General features: G+C 38.3%; 1 protein-coding gene across 2 annotated transcripts in view; it reads left to right on the top strand.

Annotated features, from left to right (window-relative positions):
• Positions 1 to 20,559, top strand: part of PEX7 (peroxisomal biogenesis factor 7) — a 50,293-nt gene extending 29,734 nt beyond the window's left edge. For both annotated transcript variants that reach the window (XM_048296106.1, XM_048296105.1), the window contains exons 9-10: positions 6,264 to 6,363; positions 17,900 to 20,559. In XM_048296106.1, coding sequence (XP_048152063.1) covers positions 6,264 to 6,363; positions 17,900 to 17,968 — 169 coding nt within the window. In that variant the 3' untranslated portion in view covers positions 17,969 to 20,559. The remainder of the gene's footprint in view (positions 1 to 6,263; positions 6,364 to 17,899) is intronic.
• Positions 20,560 to 22,628: the final 2,069 nt, after the last annotated feature.

The raw sequence follows: 22,628 nt of genomic DNA, 5'->3' as shown, positions 1-22,628 counted from the left end.
GTTCCAGAGTGGACGTACTGAATTTCAGTTAATGTTGCTGTCAGATGCTTCATAAGCTATGTTGAAAATGCATGGGCCCTTCGCTTAAAGACCAGCTCAGTCACTCTGCTGAGCAATATCTGCTGTGTCAAATGCTTTCTGCAATCCTTTTCACATCACTCTACTGAACATAGTTGTATCCAGCTGTGATAATGTCTGATAAGAAGGTAATACCCTCTTAAATTAATATAGTTAGGTGAACTCATATGTTTCTGTGACACATTTTTGTTTAGACATTTTATGAACATAGTTTTTGTCCTACCAGTGTCTGAGAAAGCTTCAGTAGTGTTCCGCAGTGTGCATGCTGAAGCTCTTTAGACAGTATTTCTGCAAGTTCCCCTGGCTGCTCAGTATATCTGATACTGCTGAGGGTCTTACAGTACAGTTGTTTTAAAGCTAATTGGAAATCCTAAAGAAGTTTGATTTGATACTGGGATTTCTCCAAGATAGAAAATGTCATAAGTCAAAGCACTGTGAAGTATTTCTGAATACCTCAATCACATTCTTTCATCTACATTTTAATTTTCTACATGGACTGAATGTAGTAGGCAGTACATCAAGAAATGAGAGAAGCCCTCTTGCCTCTATAAATGACTGCAAAGTTATCCCACTTGTCCAAATCATCTCAAGTAAATATCACTTCTGGTTGTGTCCTAATTGGTCTGACACCAGACCTAGAGAGGTTCTGTTTCCAAAGGGAAATCTTGCTAATTCTCAGTGCCTGTATGTGTTGCTAAATCATAAATCTATCCAGTCTTCTGCCATAACATCATATAAAGTTGCATTATGAAGTTAACCCAGTAAGCATTGGAGTGACTTGATTGTGTTGTCATGCTCTTCCCCTTTTTGGCACTGTCTATATATCCTTCAGGTTTGGCTCTAATATGCTTCATGCAGTACTGAAATCTAGTGCAGTTTCAGCTCTGACATTTTTGTATGTGGAAATTGTCAGTAAAGATGGAGAGAGCTACTAGGTCACAAAGTGTTGTGTATATAAATGCAGAGCTTGAGGACTTCTTCACAAAATTCACTCTAGGCATTATTCTTCTGTCCAAATATTTACTTGTCATGACTAGGACTAGTAGAATTGAAGAGATGAAATAAAGATTTTTGACAGTTTTCTAAAACTGTTTGGTTTGTTACGAGTGAACAAACAACAGAGAAGGCCAGGTGGAAGTCTTTGGAAAAGGTGTCACAAGCAAAATATTCTGTATAATGGAGGAAAACTGTTACCATAAGAATTTGGGAACACCTCTTAAAGAGTATGTTGTACCTCCATCACATATCCTGTACTGTCATTTTACTGGATGCACCATACGCTCCACATGCACATACATGCAGACATCCTGTCATGTATGCACATGCATGTACACCACACACACGTGGATGTGTGGACATGAGTATATACACACATTCACATACATTTAAATTTAAACGTAAAAGTCCTTGATAAATACATAAAAGCTGGAGGAGAAGTTGGGATTCCAGCACATGACATTAATTATGGATCTTGTTGAATCTACTCAAGGCCTGTGACTTTTTAGCCCCGTTTGATAGGGGGTTTTTGGTTCAGAGAATAGCATGGTATGGCAGTCCTCTAAAAACAGATTCATTGCAGTGTTATTTTAATAGCAGTTTAGTTATGATATTGTTCCTTTATATTCTTCAGTGTGTCTGTTTGAAGCTCAGAATTACCTACAAGGATTAGTTTATAGTAGGTAACAGAACAGAGCATAGTTTTGGAGCAATTCTTTACTGTCAGCACTCTGTAATCTTAAATGTTACAGAAGCTTTATGGTTCGCTGGTTTATAGTTCAACCAAACAGCTGCAAATCTTAGCTGAGATTACCAAACTGCCATGTAAGAGACAGGGGCTTTGTTTGTTTCAGGTAGTACAGCTAGTATGGCACATAATCACAACTGGATATCTAAAAGAAAAAGTAGTAGGTTGAAAACAAAGTTAACAACACTTAGCTTCATCCTTTGCAAATAGTATAACGATTGAATGTGAGCACTGTAGTCAAGCTACTGAAAAGAAACCTAGTTCACATGCCAGCTTCATACTGGGAGCTGAGAAAAAAAGGATGTTGATTCGAACTTGAGTTTTTACATACCTGGATGTAATGATTTTTATTTAATCCCTTTCCGGTAAATGCTTTGTTCAGACAAATTTTCTATACCATTTCCTTACTCTTTGGAAGAGCTCAGAAAAAATGTAGGCTAATTAAAGAGCAGATTGAACACAAATGAATCATTAAAATGGAAATACACAAAGTACTGTAACATTTCCAGAACTGCTTTAGGTCTGCATGCATATTCTTAAACGTTATCTCTGTCAGAATTCAGTTTGGAAGAACATCAGTGTCATCTTTCCTGGAATCACCATTTTGTATTTTTGGACTCTATAAAGAAGAAATCTTGGTGCATTAGTCACAGATGGTGCTCACCAAAATCTAAACAGAAGATCTGATAAATTGTAGAGCTTCATTAGGCTGGTATCAGGCCAGATCTTGAATCATATTCACAGAAGCTTGTCCCTAAGGCAAAAAGGCAATTTTTGTTAAAAGTTGTACTATACTGGACATCGTCTCTGCAACACACTCTAAAATAAACCACTATCTCCAGTGCTCTATCACTAAGTTCAGTAACTTAGATCACAAAGAAATCTTACAGAATAGGGCTGATCATAAAATAAACTGGGTTTCACTTCAGTTAGTTATTCTTATTATCCTTGTATTCTTTTTCTCTTTTTTTTCTTCAAGGTGAAAAGGTGGGTGTTTGCTCATTTACTCTCTTTTTTTCTTATTTTCCCCAAATGGCAAATGCCCTTCTATACCCAAGTTGCTTCATAACGTTGATACTTCACTGGAACTGTAGTGAAATAATCTTTTCAGAATATTAGTGTGGAAACAGATGTTCCCAGTTAATGCCTGAAGTAACATCGTTGCCCTGATTGGCCTGTATCCAACTACTTGTTGTAGCCCAACACTAAGCTCTACTCTGACAGTGGTGTTTCTAGTTTGCAGGAAGAGCTTTTACAAGTCAGCACAGGAATTAGAGACTAGGAGCAGGGTGGTGAATTGTGTGATACACATGCAGTAAACTAGCACTGAGTTCTTTGTTGCTCTTGAAAAGTTCTTGCCTTTCTACATCCACATGCTACTGTGACTTTTGCCTGCTGTGGTTGTGTGTGAAAGCTAGCATTAGTCGTTGTTGAGTGGGCTTTTATGGAAAGCAGCCTCTAAACAGCTGATTCACGCCCACCTAAAAACACTATGTATGAAGGCATCTAGTAACCTAAGAGCAGTAGTAAAGTTTTCATGAATAAATATTTATCATAAATATATTTTTCTTACCCAGAAGGACACAGACTTGAGGAGTTGTTCTTCGTGCTTCCATACATGCTTTTTCACACAATTGTTTCCTGAAGTAGCTTTTGAACCTATTGAAAACTTAACTAGATTTGACAGGAAACTTGTAGTCTAAATTTACTAAGCTTCTACAAATTTAAGGGAAACGCATGAGCATGCAAGAGAGGGAAACCCCAAGTACTGCCTTAAGGAAGGTAAGAGACGTAGCATGAATTCACCACCTATCTAATCTTCTTACTGATCTGCCAGCTCCTCATCATGCAGCAACAGGCTGCTGCAGTGCATTGTACAGACACTGGAACCTGAAATGATACTTGCTGCCTCTTTTTTCCCAGCCAGTGGGGAAGGTGCAGGGGCATTTGGTGAGGGTACAGTGGGGGTGAGGACAAGGCAGGACATATGCAGGACAAACTATGTTTGGGTTGGTGAAAGTGTTTTGGTGGGGGAGCACAGGTCTTCGTGACACTGCTATGGGTGGTACAAAGTACAAAATCTATAGCATAATAGGCTTTTTCTCTTCTCATAATGTCTCATTTAGAATAAGCAGTCCACTTGCAATATATGTGCAGCTTATGAATTGCATGTCAGATACATGTAAAACAAACTGTAGAGAAATGAGGGAAAAGTTATACTTTTAACAATTCCAGTGTTAAAAAGTTTAAGAAAATGCACTCATATAGGTTTTGGGGTGTCTGTGATCAGTGCAGATGTGACTGAAGTTGTGGCTTCATACATGATACGGGTAAAAGTAGCAGTTCTGAGTGACACACCTGTGATTGTACAGGCTGTACCAACCTGTAAGGGACCGTAAAAGCCTATGTGGTTGTCTGGGCCATTTTTTAGTTCATGCTGCTGATTGTGTGGATACACTTACAACTAAAGTAATGGAAGCACACCTATTTGTGCTGTGAATGCATCTTCGCTTTGCTGTATAGCCATCCTGCTGTGGTAAACAGTTTCTTAGAAAAATTGCATTGCCCTCTCAGTCTGCAGAATGTGATGGAAGTTGACTCTGAAGAAAACAGTGTTGTCACCATGGTGGTTTTGGAAGCTGTGCTATAGACAGTGTTTCTCACTTTGGATTGCAAAGTTGTTATGAGAACCATCATTAATTTTTTACTTAATTAACATCATTAATTAATCATAATTAATTAATTAATTAATGGTTCTCAGTCCTGAGACTGAACATTTTTTTGAGCTTTCACTAGTACTTATTTATATATTTAAAAAAGATACCAAAGCTTCCAGTCAGTCTGTTGAACTCTAACTAAGTTGCAGTACTCTTAACCTCTAAACTGGTTCTGACTTTTTACAGCATGACTTCATGCAACCACCATATCATCCTACTGTTTTTAAAATTGGTCAGAAAGTCTTTTTAAAGTTTTTATTCATGTAGATCTAAAGTTATCTTCTTTAGTTTTCGGTTATGAGCATCTGTCTTTCAAGAACTAGTAGAGAGCTAATGTGGTATGGAAGGTTAACACTATTACTTAAAACCAGCAAAATTTGTTTCCTTACCTTCTTATAAACAAATGTAGGAGGATGAAAATGCTGAGATGGTCTTTTGCTCCTCTGTCCTGCAAAATAGGTTGTTTATTTTAGATCTCAGGTACTAGGAAAAAATTAAGAGGATTGTTGCTATGGCATAGCCATTGTGCTGATACCACTCTCCTTGTTTATGAGGGAAATAACATCTACATATTAAACAAACTGACCCTGCTAACTCCAGTGTTTGCTATTTTACCTGAATTGGTTTGAACTTACAGTACTTCCAGTGTAGTTGGTCTGATAATGAGCTGTTCTTGTTGAGTATTGTCACTTTTCCCAATAATAGCAAGGCAAAGAGACCTCTGTGATTGTTACAGAAGTAGTAAAGCGTATAATTGACCCCTGTGTGAAAATCTGGGCTGTAGAAAATTTGATTACACCTGACAGCCCACAAAATGTGCTGTGCTGTGCAGCCTGTGGACTTTTCTCAGCAGTATATACAACACAAGAAAGAGGAACAAACCTTTGTTTTGTGCCATCATATGGGGTGTTACCCTCTGAAGGTTCTGGGTTTGAATTGTTTTTTTCATGACTGAGGTGTCTTTTACCTATATTTTAATCCCAACTACTCTTACATCTCTCATACTTGCTGTTAATTGCATGAATGGACACTACATCTATTGGGACAGTAGCTGGGAGAAGTAGAGGACCTCAGAATTGTTACTTTCTAAGTATTTTTTATCAATCGAGGCTCAAAACAAAAATTGCTTTAAAAATATGGACTAGTGGAATTAACTGTGTAATGTAGCTGATCTATGTAGTACAAATTTGTTACTAAATTATAATATTAAATTCTGTTTTCCAGGAACACAGTCTCAAATTTGAGAATGTGCATGACTGAGATCTCTAAATGAATGTGTAACTTTTATTTAAATAAAGACCACATAGTTAATGATACCAAAACCAGAGAAAAATCATAAATTGTGCTAATATCTTTCAGGGATAAAATTCCCCAGCCATCAAGAAATATAGCAAGAGTATTCTAGCCTACATTTTTTCTTCTCTTTTAATAATGTCCCAACGACTGCTCCTTGGTGCCAACTTTGATCTCAGTTTCTGCAACAGGACACAAAGATGACTTTGCCCAGTGGGGTTTAATTTATGCAAATCAGCAGATGGCTTTGCAGGAGTATGATTTGTTATGTTTCCTAAGTGGATGAGTTTTCTTTTTTAAATACCCTGGCAGTGACAGATTTGTCAATATCTTGCATTATATTTTTGAAATGGCCTTTCAATTACTTTAACTGTGGTTTGTTTGATTTTTTTTTTCCCTTCTCTTTCTCTCCCTCCTTTATCTCTCTATAGATTCTGGGACTTTTCCAAGACTAATCCTTTGCTGGAAACAGTTGAGCATCATACTGAATTTACATGTGGTCTGGATTTAAGTCTCCACAACCGTGGTCAGGTAAGAGCTGGAATGAATTTACTTTTCACTTGCCTGTTACAGCTACTGTGGTCATGGCTGGGCTGCAGGACTCAGACCCTGAATAAGTCACCCTATTGCAGTAAGCTTCTGGAAGTGAATCTGGCTGAATGCTTATTAAATAAACCTCATTTCAGGTCCATTTTTATTTGTAAAGCAGTTCCTTGCATTGGGTAGGACAGGAGGGCGGGACAGACAAGATTGTAAAATTAGATAACTGAAAGCCACAGTGAGCTCTGGGAAAATGAAGTCTTTTGTTTTGGAAGGAAGAGTAGTGGAGAAGAGTCTAGAATGCTAAGCTGAGATCCAGAGCTTTCTTCCATCTGCTTAAGTTGTCAAGTTAAATATTGGTAGTGTCACACATGATGCCTATACCTGGTTTGGCATACTGTTTGGAGGACTAGGGGAGGCTTAATCTGTGGCTGAAATTTAAACCCCTCAGCTATTCATGTGAATAAGTAGAACCTGTTTTATCAGTGGCACTTATTTATGTACTAGTTCTGTAAGGATTCCCCTCTCCTTCTGTTGCTACATTTGTTTTTATTTTGTAAACAGAGGATTTTTAAATTTTTTTGTAATACGAAGTGTTTTTTTCAGACAAGAAACTCTGAAAAACTGAAGTTAATTATTTGCTTTAACATGAGAAAGCCTTTAGTTTTCACACAAAAATTACTGTAATTATATTAACTGGTCCTAATGCACTATTTAATGTGCCAGAGATATAATTTGTATCTAGATTCTTCTCAAATTCACAATAAAATGTATTTTTTACCCCAGATAAAAATTGTAACATCTGCATTCCAATTCTGTTTGGACAAAGCAAATTAAAACCGTTGCAATTTCTGCTGGTAAAAGGACACAGGAGAAAGGTGTAAGTTTGGCAAAATACTTAGCTTACTTCATGTGGAGCCATTCCAGCCAAATGATAGCTTGATGGGTTTTCTACCTGGTTGGTTTTTCCTTAAATTCTGTTGCCTCAGTGGTGCTGCAATAACTGCTCGCAAGGTCGTGCTGTGAACCACATAGGGGAATTTGTAAGGCTGAAAAAAAGCTTTCAAGGTTCAGATTGTTTTTTATCAGTGCAAGGCAAGAATACATAAAGGCCAGTTGCTGGGGTTGGAAACTTCATCCCAAGTGATTGCACAGATATGATTTTGTCTGCACTGGGTCCAGAGGGAGCAGCAAGCATAGCGTAGCATTTAGGGCTTCAGTCCCACAGCAGTGCACGTGCTGAGCCCAGCTCAGCTTTCCATGAAGCTGATAGGGGTTTTGCATTTGATCTGAATGAAGAGAGAAGATTTTTTTCTTTCATTTTGTATTGAGAATGTGATTACTTTGAGTATAAGCCCATTGCTTCATGGTAGATAATGAATTGAAAGAAAATTCATGTGCATGCTGCACATGCACTTGTATGTTGAAAAAAAGGAAAATGATGGTGTGCATACCCATCAACATTAGGACATTTGTGCATTCAGGTATCTTTTTTTCCACGCAGAAATTCTACAAGTCTGATGTTGGACTTAGTGCACGAATCTGTAAATCTAGGGTACATATCCATATTTACTGTGTGCCAATGTGCGTTCCAGACAGAAGTTTGGCATTTGCAACAGCTTTGATGTTCCTCTGGTTTTTTCCATTGAGTTGATTTAATGTATTGTGGGGGTTGGATATCACAGCAATGCAAAATGTGAATGTTGTTTTTTTTAAAAGAAGTTTAAAAACCTGTGATAAAATTAAACTCTCACTAAGTTAAAGAGTGAACACAAGGGAAACATAACCCCCATTTTCAAAGGAAGACCCATGAAACACCACCTTGAGTACTTTGATCAGCTCTGAATAGGACATGGATGTGTTGGAATGAGTCCAGAGAAAGGCCATGAAGATGATCAGAGGGCTGAAGCATCTCTCATATAAAGACAGGCTGAGAGAGTTGGGGTTGTTCAGCCTGGAGAAGACAAGGCTCCAGGGAGACCTTGTAGCAGCCTTCCAGTACCTAAAGGGATCCTCCAAGAGAGCTGAAGGGGAACTTTTTACAAGAACATGTAGTGATAGGACAAGGGGTAATGGCTTCAAACTGAGAGATCATTGAGTTAGGTAGGTATAAGGAAAAAATTCTTTACTGTGAGGGTGATGAGACACTGGAACAGCTTACCCAGAGTTGTGGATGGAAGCATTCAAGGCCAGGCTGAAAGGAACTTTGAATAACCTCGTCTAGTGAAAGGTGTCTGGGTGCATGTCAGGGGGGTTAGAACTAGATAATCTTTAAGGTCCCTTCCAGCCCAAACCATTCTATGATTCTATGAACACCTGCTGAATAGTTGCTTCCAGTATGAGCCCTTGGAGTCTTTCCCTGGCTTCTGCATCCATCCGACACAGATTATTTGCTTAAATTTTATGCTGCTGTTCCCAACATGTAGGTTGCCTTTATGTCTGTTCTTTATCAATCTGATGATGAGCTCCATTATTTGTTTTCTTCATGTATTTGCATTATTTGTGATTTTCACTCTGTGCTTTATAAGGAGTTACGACTTGAGATTTGAACTGCTTCTCTCCTCGAGGGAGAAAGAGAAGGATCCAGGGAGAATGCAGGGTATTTTATTTATAATGGACAAGCTATTCATTTATACTCAAATTAAGTACCATTCTGGTCATTAACCTTTGCTTTCATTCTTAATGATATTTTTTGTTGTCTAGACAGACTATGTTTTCTTTGGCTTTGCACAATGAACTTCAGCATTTTTGAAGTATTTTTTACATGTCAAGGAAAAAATTATCTGCACTACTGAAAGTGTTCAGAATAGATACTGTGATTAAGTAGCTAGTAATCTAAGAATTAAAAGACATTCCTGTGGAACTGACTGAGCTTTGCACAGAACCCACAGGCAGAGAGTAGGTACATGCAGACAGGCTGGTTCTTGTATTAAGGGAGGCAACATGTGGAGAGAAATCTGATCATAAGGAATGTGAAGAGACCCACTAGTATTTGCTAGATGAAAAAAAAAACTCCTTCGTGCTTAATTAAATATTCTAGTATCTATTTTGGATTATCTGCCTCTATGTAAAGTAGGTGTTTTTTGAAAGCTTTGAATTTTAAAAATCAGATGTTTGCTTTGAGGTTTTTTTCCCCACCATAATGTTAGTGCTAGGTTCATCGAAGTTTGAGACAACAAACAAACTTTCAGGTGCATAGAAAAATGTGTATTTTTCAGTGCAAAGCATTAACAGAAATGATCATCATTATATTCAGGGTATTTCTCTGTTAAACTGCAAGTGCTGATGTGAGAGTTTGCCAGGCATGTTTTCCAGGAGAAAATACAACCAACTCCAGCTTTCAGCCAAAGTAGCCTGGGCACACATGAGAACAGTGACAAGACTGTAAGCACCAAAAATCTTTTAAATTTGTGATGATGTGTAATATTAAGAACTGACCAAATCTGTTTACCCTGTCAGCCAAATTAAGAGTATGCAGTTTTTTAAACCAGGTAGTTCTTTCCAAAGTTTAGGGATAAGAAAAACAACTAAACTTTGCTTCCTTGTATACACACTAGATAAACATAGGATGAATGTAGGGATTAAAATTGGTAATCAGCTATAAAGTATTCCTTGCTTGGGGCTCGTGATGCTAGACCACATAGTGGAGTTGTGCTCTGTAGCTCACTGGATTTCTTACTGCTTTCCTGATATTTACTGTGAATGTTCTAATGAATAAAAATGTAATACTCCTTTAAGACATCTCTTCCTGGGATTTTGCTGTGTTTACATGCATGTTTACATGCTGTAGGTAACTTCCTTTGATATTACTTCTGCAGCTTTATTTAAAAACAGCCTTTTTCTTCTGTTGTAGGTTGGATGCCATATGGGAGTCATGAATTAATTTTAAATATCATTAGGCAATCCATTAATGACACAGATAAAAAGTACAGATCCTGCAAACATTCCCTTCTTGTCTTGATTCTGAAATTATTTCCATAAGTATATAAAGAATAGAAAATACACATATATCATGAATTTCTTTAAATCGTGGACAAAAAGATACCCAGCCCTTTCTGTTGCAGTTCTAAAACTATTTTGCCTACCACAAATGTAAAAAAACCTGATGCTCTGAATTTCGTCTGAAAATCTTTTTTAGCTACATCTCGCATCTCTTCTGAACTATGTAAAGCAGCCAGTGGAATGTATAAATTACTGTTTTGCATTGATTCAGGCTTTCTGCTGTGCTGCTGAGAACAGGATTAAGTATCTAATGGGAACAAGAGAGAAATCTTTCCATTTCTCTTACACTTCTGTGCTATGAACAATGGCATTCCTAAACTGCAAGGGTACGTGACTTTCAATGGGACTGATGGCAAGTGGTGTAGTGGCTGAGAGCACTTGGTATGTGAAAAGCACATGTAGACACCTGTGACGTGCCGGATCAGAACAGGACTCCACAGTGGACAGTGCTGAGGTGCTCCCTTTGGAAATGTTCAGCTCCAAATGAGTATGAACCTAGTGTCAGTTCTCTAGTTTAAAATCATCTGTTATCTGAGTGCATGCTGAAGTCTAGGTTTTAGAATAACTTGTGTACAGCACAAATAGTGACCACTTAGGATTTGCTTCTATTGTGATTGTGTGTGTTTGAATCATAATTACATTACATATGGGTCTGTGTAAATTGCTATTTCTGTCAACAAGTTTGGGGAGTGTTTTTTTGTTTGGTTGGTTGGTTTGGTTTGTTTGGTTTTTTTCCTCTAATCCTCTGGCTGCACCTCCTTTTTTTCCCAATTCTCCTTCCCATCCCACCTGATGGGGTCGGGGTGAGTGAGCAGCAGCGTGGTACTCAGTCGCTGGTGGGGATTAAACCATGACACACACAACACCCCATATAATGGAGACAGTGATGGTACCAGTGTGGTACCCGTGGCTCTTGTGCTCTCTGTTACACTTGGCCTTGTGATTCGGCTTTCCTGAACCTCCACTCTCTGCTTTCTAAAGCTGTGGTGTGTCACCATCATGTTGTGCTGAACCGCAGTCTTCTCCTTCCTTGTACCTGGCCAGGGGTAGTTTGAGCTGAGAGGGGATGCCTGCATCAGCCTGTTGATCAGGTGAAACCGATGGTATCCTGCATCACTAAAATTTTAAAGGCTGTAATGTCTTACTAGTAGGAGGGAGGCCGTAGCCAAACTGTGTACACTTGAGCTTCATGCCCTGAAGAGAACTTGAAATCTAGTTCTAAATTCCTCCAGCTTTATGGAGTAATTTTTGTTCATTGTCAAGTTTTGGTGTGCAGGTTTGTTCTGCTCCTTGTTTTCTTTGTGCAGCTTTTGCAGTGTGCTCCATTAGCTGTGCCAACACACGAAGCAGAAGGGACAGGAGGGGCTGCAGAAATTGGCTTAACCAGTATAGCCAAATATAAATGCAGATGGTGTCTTTAGTAAGGCTGTTTGGCTATGTATTTTGCTGTTCATTTAAATTAATTGCGGACACTCAAGAGGCCCAGGAATGTTGATTGTTCCATATAAAAGTGGAGTTAGTTACATCTTGTGGAAATGTACAGAAAAAAAGACTTTCTCTGCTTTTTTCTTTTGATGGCTTGCTCTTCTCTGTTACACTTAATTACAAGGACCTGATAGCTTCCACCCAGCTGTTGTGGCTATCCCACTGCTATAATTATAACACTATTTGTACTTCACTTTAGTGTCTCCTTATGCTCCTTCTCTAGGATGCTACTAAAGTTACGCAGTTTCTTTGATTCTTTGAGATAAAAAGAACCTACTTACCTAATTCCAGAGTGCATTTTTTCCAGAAAATACCAGATTTCACCAGCTGCAAGTGTTAAACCAATCTGAACACCTTATTGAGTTGGAGAGGCTAAAAGAAGGTGATATTTCTTACTGGTGCTTCCGGTATGTCTTTCCCAAACTGTGAAAATTAAACTTTCACTGTGTAAGTCAAAGCTAGCCACTCATGAGTAATGGTCACTCTGCATTATCAGCAAAAGTGTCTTGGTGTTTGGAAAGGTTTCTGTCAGGCATCACAGTTCTGTAAAAGCTGCAAGTGTATGGAGAGGAAAATCAATTTTGATACTGAAGTACTGGGAAGGGTGGGAGGCAGTAGTTTCTTACTCAGTAAATGTGTTGCTTGTGCACTGTATTTGGTGCAGTGGCTTACGAATACTTGCTACTTCTGTGAGCCCTATCTTTTAGTCAGTGTAGTGGAATATGTTTCTCTCCTGCATGACCAATAAATGTTTGAGAAGTCCCAGTGAATTGCCCTAGTGAAGCTCATAGTAAGACAACAGGATTTTGCAGCTGTTACTGTTTGGCTTATGATTGTTCGTGATTACATCCCAAAAGGAAGGAACTTCACTCTGAGCTGAAGGATGGAAGATTGGATAGGGTCACTGGAAAACACAGTTTTCACTGCTGTAGATTGACTGCATTTGGGGTCACCAAGGTCAGTATCAGCACAGAAAGGCATTTTGCAGTTCCAGTGTATCTTGTACAGAACTTAAAATTGACTTACCAATTAAGCCAGTTCTTGAAAGACCGAGGTGATGTCTTTCTCCTAATTTTTAGAGGACGGAGGAATTGGTAGAAAATCTGTGGAGATTTCAAGGACTTTTCTCTAACCTGCAACTCACATCTCTGTTTCCTTTACAACTTACAACTTATTTTACTGAAATGCACACTTGGAAGACTTGCATTTAGAAATGTGTGGCATGACTTCCAAGTCATCTTCCCATTGCCCATGTCAGAGCAACAGAACAAATGTTGAGACAGCTCTCTGCTTCTTAGGTCAGTTCTTTGTGACATATCTTTGCAATATGAAAAATAATACCCCTGAAGTCTTTTACCTTTTTTTTTCCTTAAGAAGGAAATGAATTTTTTAAGCAGTATTTGGAACATCTGTTTCTGATAACTCTAGTTTGAACCTAGATCTTTATAAGAAGTTCTGCTCTGGGGTTTGTTTCATTATTTCCAGTGTCTTTAGTGGAAATAATAATTAAATCAAGGTGGGTTTTTTTTGAAAGTAGATTTAAAATAATATTGGTGTTGCTGCAAATTGAAAATAGAAAGTTTTATTTGCAAATAAAACTTCCACTCCTGTGTAAAGGTTGCATCGTGCAGTTCACTCTGGCAACTGCTAACCAAACAGGCCACAGAAGTGGTCTACATTTTCTAGAAGAAAATAGGTATTGAATGAATTTAAACTCATGCATGATCCATTATGCACTTGACCAGTTAGTTTCAATGTTCACCTGTGAAAATAATCTGATGACTAGCAAACCTGAGAGCTTGCTTTATCTTCACTTAATCTCCATCCCACATGCTTAGAGGATGTTCAGGATCCCTCAAAAATATGTAATGATGATATAAATAGACCATTAAATTCTCTTTGAGGAGACACATAAGATAAGAAACTAAAAGAGGAAGGGACACACAACTAATGGGAGTCAAGAACTGAATATTTTTTCTGCTGTCTCTTCTACAGAAAAAAAAAGACAGGTCTCATTTGAAAATGGGATGGGGAGAAGCTGAGAAATGAGTCTCTCTCAGGCACATTTATATATTATTATGTGATTCATTATGAGCACTCTGGAAGCTCAGTGGCACCAAGATAGTTCTGGAGATATTAATCTAAAGAGGGCTGTACTTTGTTATGGTTAAACCCTTTCATAAAGGGTAATTGAACTCATAAGTTTTTAGTTGTTCTTTTGAATATATTTAATCTTGACTAGGGCTTGCAGATTTATTGTGCCTTCAAGTACTGAATAAAAAAGTTAGTAGCTAACTTGGGAGTTTTTTCTTGTTCTCTTGCTTCTTCTGAACAGTAAAGAGGCAGAATGTCATGCAGGTAATTGCACTAGACTGAATGGATTGCCCTCGGGTGCTGGAAAAGGTCTAAGTCTATTGCAAGGCAAAATGATTGTGATGAATGGAAAACAGAGGGCCTGTCAAGGGAGTAAATCAGTTAGTGAGTCAATGGAAATGGCTCTGATAAGTGAATGGATGTCAGTATTAAATCAGTTGGTGGAAAACATTGTTACACTCTGGGACTAGGATAAACATTTCAATAAAATACAGGATAGATGTTTTAGTTGAGTTGAACTATGATTTTCTAGTCAAGCAATTAGCTTTCTAGATTATTGCAGTTTTTTGTTTGTTTGCTTGCTTTTTGGCTTTACTTGAAGAGAAATACAGTGATCCCCACTTCTTGTGCTTGCTTTTGTATCTTTGCTGGCAGATAAATTGGCATGATATTTATTCTGCAGTAGTAGCAGTATAGTACCTTTAGTGTGTATGCTAGTACCACAACTTTGCTACTGAAATAAAAGCATTAAAGGCAAGTAATAAATGTCATTTTGTTAGACTGCCTTTGTTCCATGTAGCTTTAGTTGCAATGAAAATTACCAGGCTTAGAATGCTTCTTCTATGTGCGTTATTTCTTGATGTAGTTTACCAGTCAGTGCAACAGAAAATATTCTTGTTTTACAGTTAGGCTCTAGTTATTCTCCTTTTCTCTGCATAGTTAATAGTTAAAAGTTGCTATGGTAAAACTGCATTATGCAGTTACAAGAGTATTCATAAATGATAACAGAAGTTGCATGACATACAAAAATATGCCATGGAAAGTAGTCAATATTATAAGGATATTGCAATTTATACAGTTCTTCGCAACTGAAATAAACTATCCTCTATTCTACTGGCATGTCAGTTAAAAAAAGAAAAAAAAATCACGCACCCACTAAAAACTGAAATGAGTGAGATTTGTTTGAATCTCAGAGTAAAATTTGTCCCCAGTACAGCAGACAATTTTTACAGGAGAACAAACTTCCATCCCTTCATGTTCCTAATGGCAGGGACTTTTATCAGGTATGCAAATAAAGCATGAGTCCATTTTCAGTTTTCCTTTGTCTTCATCCCACCACAGGAGGATTTTCTCCACCTGTCAGTAACATCATCTCATTAATCAAGATACAAACTTGAGGATCTTACACTTTTTTGTATGCTGTATTTATTAGCTGTGGTGTGCTGGATGAGCCCTCATCCCAACAAAATTTCTACTTCTGTTTTAATATTTAAATTAAGTAACATTTAGTTTATTTAAAAAAAGGCTAAAGAGCTTTAAAGTATGTATTACAAATGGTCATATGTCACATGAGAACTGACATTTCTAAATACTTTTAAAGCATTTATATTCAATATCCCGCATTCCCCTCTTCTGGGGGAAGGCACATAACTGTCATAAGACCACTGTATAAGACAGGTCACAAGATAAAAGGCAAAGTGCAAGGAGAAGACATTTTGTAAACTGATGCAGTTGCTGCATGAACAGGTCCTTCTCTTTATCTTAGGATTCATCTTAGTCGTTTGTATTTGAGGCCGTGACAATCTCTGAGCTACTGCAAAGGGGCACGTGGCACTCTCCATCAGTGAATGCTGGCTGCTGCACTCTTAGCTTACAGTTGCCCCCTTTCTCTGGCAGTCTTGGCTGTATTTTGGAGAAAGTATGGAGAAATGGAAATGCTATTTCATTTTTTAATGTTCTTCATGCTGCAGTGTCCCAGTTTCCTATAGATACCCCTTTGCTGTACTTTGCATGTGTATTTTTCATCATGGTTTCTGATATCAGTATTCCATTATAGACTTCCTGCTGCACAGGAGAACTTGATTGACTGTTACTTACTGTAGCTTTTGTTTTCCTCTTGTTGGCTGGCTATGTTTTCTCCTTTCATGTGGTATCATTAAATCAGTGAGTTGGGCATCTTATCACAAGTGATCCTATTCAACTCTTTTAATATCCCCTGTTTATTTTTAGTGTTGCTAGATTAAATGGTTCTATAACTATATTTGTTCAGAGGCGGTTTCAGGGATGCTAATTACATTGATAACAGGTGGGAATTCCCATGGGATTTTTTCCAAATGTTATTTCTGTTTCTTGTTTCTTTACAAAAGTAGAAAGTATTGCCTATAGAACACTGATCTATAGCTGTGGAGAATAGTAAAAAACCTGAAGTTTATGTGATTGCCAGTTTCTACACAGCATTTAGTGGAAAACGCAAATTTTCTTTTTGGTATGATTTGGGAGACTGCAATGCAGCAGAACATTATGCTACAGAAAGCTCTATTATGTCGTATGAATAGACAGACATATTGTCAAGAGTTTTTTTGACCCATTTAGATGTATATGGAAAGCACTTCAAATAACTAAGCAGAACCAGCTAAGGAAGCAATAAAAATGAATAATAGTGCAGTATAGTAAACACAAAATGGGCTAATTATAGTCTGAAATCAAATACTGTCATTGGATTTCCAAATTTTTAGTGTGCAGCTGTTCATTCTGGCTCTAGAAGAGAACAGGAATTGTAGTCTGCAGCAGAAGGAAGCTTGTTGTGCAGAGGATCCAATACTGTATCTTTTGTGATCCCAACTGGAAATGACATTGTAAAGATAATGCAATATAGATTCAGCCAGATTTACTGGCATTTATTTGTGGACCTCATCAGCTTTTTCTCTTTAGCTCTCCTCTTTCTTCTTCTGTTTGCCTTAGTTCTTGCCTCCCACAATACTTTGTGAATTATATGATAGGTCATCTTCTTGAGTAATTGTCAGTGTGGTTAACCCTTTCACTTTGTTACAGACTCTAAAGGGCATTTTGAATTAATTTTCAAACCTAAAGCATTCTGTAGTCTTTTTCCTTGTATTCTTGTTATTTGTTAAAATCTTTTAAGACTATAGACTTAGGTTAACCTTCTGGTTTTCTGGTTTAAAGTTCAAGCCTTCATCTAGGATAGAGCTTGGGACATTGAATTCAAAAAAGTTTCAGTTATACTCAAATCAGTCCCTGTGTTTATAATATGCCTTTGCCACAAGTGGCACCACTTCTTATCAGACTAGTGGGGTTTAGGTAGTCCTTGAAGCAACGCTACAGCCCCCAGATCTCAATGCTCAGCAAATACACATCTCTCTTCTCAACAATAGACAGTGATCTTGTAGCTTATCAAGTGTGAGACTGAAATTCTGGCTTAATTCTTCAGGAAACCTCCTGTATAATTTTGTTCAACGTTTATGGTTTTCCATTCCTCAGCACTAGATGTTAGGAAAATGTCTATAACAAATTTCTGTACCTGCAAGTATAAGAAAGTTGTTCAGATCTGGTCATGAAGTGTTTTGGTATTATGGTAAAAAGATCCTGAGACTCTATAAAGAGAATAAACATGACGAGGTCTGGACTTCTGTGTCCCCTTCCTTAATTTAATTTTCAGTTATATTCTTTTGCCTATTTTGAATAGGCGAAACCCAAAGGTTTCCCTGCTTCCCTCATGGGGAGTATGAAAAATAGGAGGTTGTTAATTTTCATGTTTCTCAGTAAAGTTTAAAAAAAACCAAACCAAAACCAATTTCATTATTGCATAATTTTGAAGCACTGTCAGAGTACTAACTGGTATTAAATCCACAATATGTGTTAAGTTCCCTGTGGTTTTTGTAAAAATGACACTTGTGAAGGATCTAAATAGATTCTGTTTGCTTTATAGGTGGTGGACTGTGCTTGGGACGAACTAGTCAAGATCTATACTCCATCATGTCTGGCAGTTCCTGCTTAGAAGAGAAGATGATCTGACACATCAGGAACCTTTCTCTCTTCCCCTACAACCAGACTTGTGCTAAAGTGTCAACAGTGTCACTAATCTCAGTGTCTCTTTATAAGTAAAACTGCTTGAATGGAGTGTTGTGCACTTGAACACGTGGAGCCTTTTGGGCTTGGTTTACTGTACTTGAACTAGCAAAATGTTCCACAGCTGCTCAATGGCTGAAGAGTGGCGTAGCAGATATCAGTGCTGTCTTCAGAGTTGAATCACCAACACGAGTTTGTGATCTGTCTGGCTAATAATGAGAGCAGAGGCCTGAGTCTTCTTGTTCCTTATAAAGATTAAAAGTAACTCGCAGTGTATTTTGATGTAATGTCACTGTAGAAAAGAAAAGAAAGGAAAGGAAGAGAAAATAAAGGCTTTTTACTGTAAAGTACTGTAATGTCAACTGAAGTTTGTATCACCAGGATGCATTTATATGTTTTGCTGTGAGTCACGTTGCATTATTTTCTTTTGCAATATGATGAATACTCTTGATCGACAGTAAATGTCATAGTTAATAGCCAGCTAATATGTTTGACCTTTTTGATTGCCGCTTCACAAAGATATTAAAGATTATTTTCATATCTTTTTCCTTTAGAGCTCTTTGAGTAAAACAGTTGATGAAGTTATGTAGAAAGACACTCTGATAATAGAGAAAATGGTTATGGAAAAACGAAATATACACAAAACTAATTGGTTCACAATCCCCAAGATTTAGAGATAGGGCAACCATCTCTTCTATTAGACTTGTCTTCTATTTTCACTTAAAAAGTTTTTCCAAGAAACAGAAGAGGAATGTGGCCATATATCCAGTGTTTCTGGACCTCTGACAGCCTGGCCAAAGTGAGAACTGGTGTCCAGACCAGTTGAACATATATACATGCAGATTAATGGCATGATGTAAACGTAGCAGATCCAGCCACCATGGCCAAATTATTGCAGTTACTAGAATATGCACAACATGTTCTAGGTATGTTGAATACTTTGCATTCCCAGTTTGACCCCTCAGCCCACATGCTGGTACTTCCATCTAAGTTTTCTGGGGCAACTAGAGATGTTCACTTGTCATGTTTCTCCAGACACCTTTGAATAGTGTTTTAGGATCCAACTGTGATAGTACTGCAGCACTCATTGGTGTATGTTAGCCTTCTCTCCTGGTTTCCTGCTAGCCTTTTTTTTTTACCTTCTTAAAGCTGTCTCCCTTCTGCTGTTAACCCATCTCAACTATCATTACCATCGAAAGACTCTTTGCAGGTTGGGTCTTTGCAGATCTCTGGTCAGGTTTTCATAGTCTGCTGTTAATAAATGCTCTCCCCTTCTGGGTTGCAGCACTCATAGATCAACCAATAGCAGACAGTGCTGGATCTGCTGGATGCTTTGAAGCAATGAAGGAAAGAATTCAGCTGAGCTAAGACCTCCAAGCTGCAAGGAAAGAATGATTGTTCTGTCTTGGAGAAAGAGCCAGGGAACTAACATGTTGCCACAGGGAGACATGCATATATTGATGTGGTGTATAGGGCAGGACAGGAAGAAACTTTCTTCTACAACATGATAATTTGGATCCCAATAGGATCTTGTATTTTTCGTGGTCAATGCAAACTGCCCACAGATTGATGTCCTTTTGAGCTGCATTAATAACAAAAAATAGATTTTATCTTTTTTTATGACAGTGTGCTGTACCAAATCCCAAACATTTACTGCACTTTAATTCTGTGTGCTGAGGAATAATGTAGAATAAAGCTGTGCTGCATGCAGCTTTCAGCAGTACCATGGGCCATGAAATCTAATTTTAGGCATTAAAATTGATTATTTCAACTTCAATAGTTCCTCCACTCCTGTTTTATCTCCCTCTTCTGCTTCGATTACAAGTTACTTGTCTAAGTGGAACATTTTGGTGGCAGGTGTGTATTTTATATGCCCATTTCTGGGGGGACACAGGGAGTGGGATATTCCAGAATACTGCCATAGCCTATCAGTTGGAAGGGCAAGTTTAGAAAACCTAGCGCAGGGGGAAAAATTAGGAATTCTGAACATGCACACTCAGCACATGGGTTAAATCTTCCCTCAACTGCCTTCTCTCCCCTCATGTCCTGGTTAGCTTCAGTGCTGAGGGTTGCTGTATCCGGATTTAATTCTCTTGAAAGATGAGCACATCCAGAAGATGCACATAGTAAATAAAAACTGTGGCCTTTAATCTTCCTGTGTGATCTTTAAATGATGAGAATGTGCTGTAATATTTCTGCACTGTAACAAAAGAAACAATTTGGCAATAGTTGTTGCTGATTCTTAATTCTCAGGGAATATTTGCTATAGTTGTTTTGAAGAAATACATCTTATTTTATGACCAAAATACCAGCTTCCAATCTTTTTTTTTCGTTTAGTGAAATGGTTAACAACAACAATCTAAAAGATGTAATGTGTTCTACTTTCAAACTTGCTCCTGTGAAAGATTTTGTTTTATTGAAGTCTGGATTTCTGTTTGGTTCAAGAAACATACTGATTAATCAAGTTCTAAAGGCGTGGATTGTTGTTCTGTAATGCTATTAAATTAATTGCACACGGTATCTTTGGCTGTACTCTTGTGTTCACTTTCCCAGTTAAGAAATGTTGTTCAAAAAGTAAATGCAGTGAAAGATACTGCGAGTATTTTCTAAGAAGAGTATCATAATCATGGTTTATTTCATGTATGAATACTGGGTGATGGTCACATTTTTACCCTGTACCAGTGAAGACCATACTTTATGCAACTTTTCCTAGCTGTGTGTCCCACCAGATCTTCATTTTCATAAAGGAAAGCTATTTTAAATTATTCTTTGTGTCTGCTTGTGCAGAGTATGTGTCAGTGATGAAGTGATCTCTTTCTTCTAGCCAAGTACAGGGCTGGCCTCAAATTTTGCTGTGTAAGCAGAGTGTACTGTGCCTTTCAGTAGTACTGCTCAGCTGTGCTCAGGGTCATGGGATGGGGAATGGATACAACTCTGCACAATTCTTCCCTGATAAACCTCATGGTTGCATTAGACTCTAATTAAAGCAAATTTTCCATTACACTTTTTATGGAGATCTTTACCATTTTCATCCAAGAAGCCATTATAAAAAAACTATGCCCTTAGGAAGACGCCAATTTGCTGCAGATTTTTTTTCCTCTCACCCGTGTCATTGTACCTAGGTTAAATGCAGAACTAAGCATAATTTCCATCAAAGGATGAGAGTTAAGGTGTCATAATCATCTCATAAGGGTAAGGAACCACAGAGCCATTCATTGCTATGATCTGTGCCCCACTGCCAGGCCAAAACTCTTCAATAGAGTCAACATATGAACTGAGCAGCCACTGTTCCCTCTGGACACATGAACAGCCAGTGTGGGGGAAGTACCTGCACTGCAGTGTCACCTCTGATGATGGCTCCGTGTCGCTTTATTCAATTCCTCCCCAGTGAAGAGCAGAACACTTTTTCTGACTGTGGAGTGCTGGAGAGACAGTGGGAGACTAGTACTGAACCTGGCCTCGGTCCATGTTGAGAAAGGGGTGGTTTGGCAAGGGACAACAGCTTCCCCTCCACCTCCCTTTCCTGTCTATAGACAAGACTAAAATTAGGAGTACCATGAGAGGTATTGCAAGAGAAGCTGCCCTTACAGCACAGGTGAGTTCCAAAAGATAGGATTTGGTACTTGAACACTTGACTTTCCAAACTGGGTATTGGTGCAGCCTCTCCTTGAGTTCTCCATTCAGTTCTGGGCTCCACAAGGTAAGAAGGCTGTGAAGGTCCTTGAATGCATCCAGAAGCATACCTCAAAGCTGGTGAAAGGGCTGGAAGGCATGTCCTGTGAGGAGAGGCTGAGGGCTTTGGGCTTGTTTAGTTTGGAACAAAGCAGACTGAGGGGCAACGTCATCCCTATCCACTTGCCCTCCTCGGGAAACAGTAGAAAGTGAAGTGCTGATCTCTTCTCCTTGGGATTCAGTGATAAGATGCATGGGAATGGTTCGAAGATGCACCAGAGGAGGTTTAGACTGGACATTAGGAAACATTTCTTTACCAAGCAGGCATTCAAACACTGGAACAGGCTTCCTGGAGAGGTTGTCGATGTCCCAAGCTCGTCAGTGTTAAAGAGGCATTTGGAGAATGCCCTTAACAAAATGATTTAATTTTTGGTCAGCCCTGAATTGGTCAGGCACTTGGACTAGGATGATCATTCTACATTCCTTACAAGTGAAAGAATCTATTAAAATTTTTATGTTTCTGGTACATTTGTTTCTCTGTTTCAGTCAGGGAAATATTTAGCCTCCAAAGCAGTTTTGCAGCCTGATACTCTGCAATGTCAGAGATTCACTTCTCTAGTGATAATTTCACTGCTGAGGTGACAAAATTGTTTCTGCCAGAGGATACACTCAGGCATAGTCCAAATTACTACAGTATTTCCAGGAAGCACAGTTTGATTTTTTTCCATCTGCACTTACTTGGCAGAAGGAGTTTGGGTTTTTTCTCCCATATGCAAACACTGTCAAGGTGATCCACACGTTCCTTTAAATTGTGTTGCATGTGGGCTTGGGGTGAGTCCAAATAGAGGCTGATGTAAATGTATTGGCACATTTCTTCAGTGTGTTCTGCAGCCAGACTTGGTCTCCAGTACCTATGG

This window comes from Corvus hawaiiensis, chromosome 3 (genome assembly GCF_020740725.1).
Source record: "Corvus hawaiiensis isolate bCorHaw1 chromosome 3, bCorHaw1.pri.cur, whole genome shotgun sequence".
NCBI lineage: Eukaryota > Metazoa > Chordata > Aves > Passeriformes > Corvidae > Corvus > Corvus hawaiiensis.
This window is presented reverse-complemented; position numbering and strand designations above follow the sequence as displayed.